Source organism: Cherax quadricarinatus, chromosome 18 (assembly GCF_038502225.1).
Source record: "Cherax quadricarinatus isolate ZL_2023a chromosome 18, ASM3850222v1, whole genome shotgun sequence".
NCBI classification, from domain to species: domain Eukaryota; kingdom Metazoa; phylum Arthropoda; class Malacostraca; order Decapoda; family Parastacidae; genus Cherax; species Cherax quadricarinatus.
In genome coordinates, this window is record NC_091309.1 from 15,492,660 (window position 1) to 15,496,677 (window position 4,018).

Below are 4,018 nucleotides of genomic sequence, written 5' to 3' on the forward strand. Positions count from 1 at the left end.
GACTATACTGGTAGTAACTGTTTTACCGTTGTCCTTGCCGTTGTGAGCAATAATTTGTGATTTGCTGACGAGAACCGAGACTGGATATCACTAACACTGCCTCGATGACGCAGAAGAAATAACAAATCTAACACAAGACAGGAACGGACCCACATTTTAGGGCAACGACGAAGCAAAATATAAATAAGAACGTCATACACTTTTATTAAGTCAATGTATTTCATCTTCTGTTGTTGACTTACAGACTCTGGACTGAGGAAATCCGCAAGTGTGCAAGAGGAAAGGGAAGAATGCTGGTTACTGGTTGGCTAATTGTGTTTCAAGATTCTTGATCATTAAGGCTGCCATGTCACTGGTAATCTACGTCAGGGATAAAATAAATTCTCGTTGTATACACACTGTTTATGCACACAGTGGATGATGGGTGGGGCTGGATACATGAGACAGTGGGTGATGGGTGAGGCTGGACACACGAGACAGTGGATGATGGGTGGGGCACGGAAAACAATCTTTCACGCCCACACATAACCATCCGGAAGCAGCAGAGTGTTGGTGCTTGTCGTACGGGCACGCACCACCACCACCACCACCACCACCACCACCACCTGGGCAGCAGCTGGTGTGAGAGTAGAGAGGGTGAGTGGGCTGCCTGGGTCACCTGCCACGCCCACCCCAGCTGCCCAACGCTGGTATATAAAGGCAGCCTCGCCATCTACCATCACCAGTGGAACTCATCCTTCGACAAACTAACCACCATGAAGGTACTCGCCTCACTAGCACTCACACTCGCACATCATGGACCTGAGCTGACGCCAGGACAACATGAAGTGCCTTTACCAATGACTTCTGGACTCGTTCAATGCAGTGACAACTTTTCAAAAATCTGACTCTTGGAAATCCACGAGACTTCGGCGTGTTAGACCTCAATGTAACATTAATATTTATCGTCTAAGACAAGACAGATTTGATGTGACTGACCGCACTGCTCGGCCGCTGCACCTTGAGGTAAGATGTGACTGACGGTGATGGAGGACAATGCTTGACATCGAACTTCTAGCCCAGGATGCGTTTCCTTATCCTGCTCTCACCGACTACAACGACCACATCCTGTGACTAATTAATGGTCCAAGTCGGACCAAAAATTCGTCATAAGTTTCTTTCCCTTATGGGGGGGGGGGGTATTTGTGTACCGTATTGTATTTCATGAAGGCTTAATCCCGTGTGGGTCGTGGAGGGTAAATTAGTGATGGGAAGGGTAATGGTACTCTGGTCAACATGATGCTTGAGCTGACCAGCGTTGCTCCTCCCTCAGGCAGTGATTTTGATTCTCTCTGTGGCGGTGGCGGCCTTGGCAGCTCCCCAGGGCGGCTATAACTACCAGGAACCCCAGTATCCAGACACCCCCGCCCAGTACAACTTCCAGTGGGATGTCAACGATGATTATTCCGGGAATTTTTACGGCCACAAGGAGCAGAGGGACGGTGACAACACCCAGGGCAGGTGAGTCTACAATTATCTCACCCTTCGAACCCAATGCAACCGAACCACACCTAACCTAATCTAGGAAACCCAGTGTGATATAACATAGCTTTAAAACAAGTTAGGTACTAATTTTCCCACCCAGTTTCGGACTTACATATTAAATAACTTTGTATTACAGATCTTGGCGTATTTCAACACAGACTTTTGTTACAATAGCTTTCATTTTATATATTTTCTATCCTGCAAATGCCCTCAGTGTCAATGTTACACTTACAATATACAATAAATGTATCCTTTCAAGATTAGAAATAGACTTGAGAGTTTATAGAAGTAAAATTATAGATTGTTAATGTACTGATAGCAGTGTTATCATAGCAAGCTGAGAGATAAGCTGACACGTGACTATAAACCTCACAAGCTGAGAGATAAGCTGACACATGACTATAAACCTCACATTCCAACTTCTAAATATCTCAGATATATCATATTTGTTTTATATATGCATAAAATTCTTGTTTTAAAGGCACATACAATTCGAGGCCATACCGGTGGCCATTTCAAAAGATGGTTTGAAGAGTGAAAAATATAAGACTGGAGGAGCACTGCCCTAGGCCTACTGGCCCATGATCAAATGAAAATAAAAAAACCTGTTTCTGTCGGAAACTTTGAGCACCTTAGGTTACTTGATATGATTTAATATAACTGTAAGATATAATAGACTTTCACATTGGTACTTGTTAGATCGCTTTCTCCTCTCGTTATTCAACTAGTGGAACTACTGCCTTCGTGCAGTACGTGTTCTCCACACGGGTCTGCACTGATGGTGACACATTGCCATCCTTCTCACTCTCAGAGTGCCAACTTTACAGTGCCAACTTTATACACTCAGCGTGATAAGTTTCTCACACTCAGTGCTAACCTTCTCACACTTGTTATTGTCAAGCTTCTCACTCTCAGAGTGCCAAGCTTCTCACACTCAGTGCCAACCTTCACACACTCAGTGCCAACCTTCTCACACTCAGTGCTAACCTTCTCACACTTGTTATTGTCAAGCTTTCACTCTCAGAGTGCCAAGCTTCTCACACTCAGTGCCAACCTTCACACACTCAGAACGCCAAGCTTCTCACACCCAGTGCTAACCTTCCCACACTCAGAGTGCCAAACTTCTCACTCTCAGAGTGCCAAGCTTCTCACACTCAGGAAGGGAACACTATGGTCAAGCGCCGCGGTTCTGATGGGCACCAAGTCGAACTCATCTCATACTCAGAACGTGTGCCTCAGGGACTCCCTTGATGCTAGTGAAAGGCTTTTGATTCAAGGAATTGGAGCTGTTTTTACGGGTTGAGTGCTTATCCATAAATATACTGATGATCCTTTCCAGGAGCCAGGAGTGATGAAGGCTCGACCCTCCGTCTGCTAGATACGTTACTTTACATGTTCTTGTTTTTCCTCCTGCAGTTACTACGTCAGGTTACCTGATACTCGCCTCATGCGGGTTGATTACTACGTTGACGCCTACGGCTTCCACCCCACCGTGACCTTCGAGGGCGAGGCCCAGTACCCCAGTGTTCCTAGCAAGGTATATGGGCAGCCTACCCCTAGCCCAGTGTATGGGCAGCCAGGGAAATAAACAGAGTGGAGTCCATATCACCCATTACCATCAATATTCATTATTTTCACCCTTCCTTCCTTCCTTCCTTCCTTCCTTCCTTCCTTCCTTCCTTCCTTCCTTCCTCCCTCCCTTCTTTCCTTCCTTCTTTCCTTCCCTCCCTCCTTTCTCCCTTCCCGTTCTGATTCTTCTCATGTTTACGAAGAGCTTGCCATGACAAGTTCCTCTCGCCACCTCGAGTCTTGGCATCTCCTGATGCTGGTTCCACCTCCTGAAGGACTCTAGAAGACTCTGCATACCCACTACCCCATATGTTCCCACTTACCACTGCTTCGTGGTGATGTCTGCTGTTATCTGTGATGTCTGCTGTTACCTGTGATGTCTGCTGTTACCTGTGATGTCTGCTGTTGCCTGTGATGTCTGCTGTTGCCTGTGACGTCTGCTGTTGCCTGTGATGTCCGCTGTTGCCTGCCTTTCCCAAGTCACATGCGTCTGCTAGTTAACTCCCTACTGACAGTCACAATATAAACTACTGACTGTCACAACGAATTGCTGATAGTCACACCACTCTTCGCTCTTCACCTCTATAAATATATAATATATGTATTTTTATACCGAGAACAAATGAATATTTTGTAAAATAAAGAATATAATTGAAAAAAAAAATACAGTATTTCATTTACAAAATGTTTCCACATTGTAGTTTTTAAATCTTTTCTCGTAGTGCAACATGGAAAAGCACGTGACTCGTCTTCCAGGAATGATTCAGTTTTTAGCAACATCATTTCCAGCAACAAACATATCGACTGGAAAAAAACACAGCTTGAATGTGTTGCAGTTAGCTAGGGATGAGTAACATGAATCAGTGTCTCGAGAGGATGAATGATTGTGAAAAATATTTCAGATTTATTCTGTGAATGTTAAGAA

At 44.9% G+C, this 4,018-nt stretch overlaps 1 protein-coding gene across 1 annotated transcript; it reads left to right on the top strand.

The window, feature by feature from the left end:
• Window positions 1-646: 646 nt before the first annotated feature.
• Window positions 647-3,743, top strand: LOC128689263 (pro-resilin-like). The gene is made up of 3 exons (XM_053777394.2): window positions 647-761; window positions 1,313-1,500; window positions 2,941-3,743. The coding sequence occupies exons 1-3, from the start codon at window positions 756-758 to the stop codon at window positions 3,110-3,112; spliced, it is 366 nt and encodes a 121-aa protein (XP_053633369.2). The 5' UTR covers window positions 647-755; the 3' UTR covers window positions 3,113-3,743.
• Window positions 3,744-4,018: the final 275 nt, after the last annotated feature.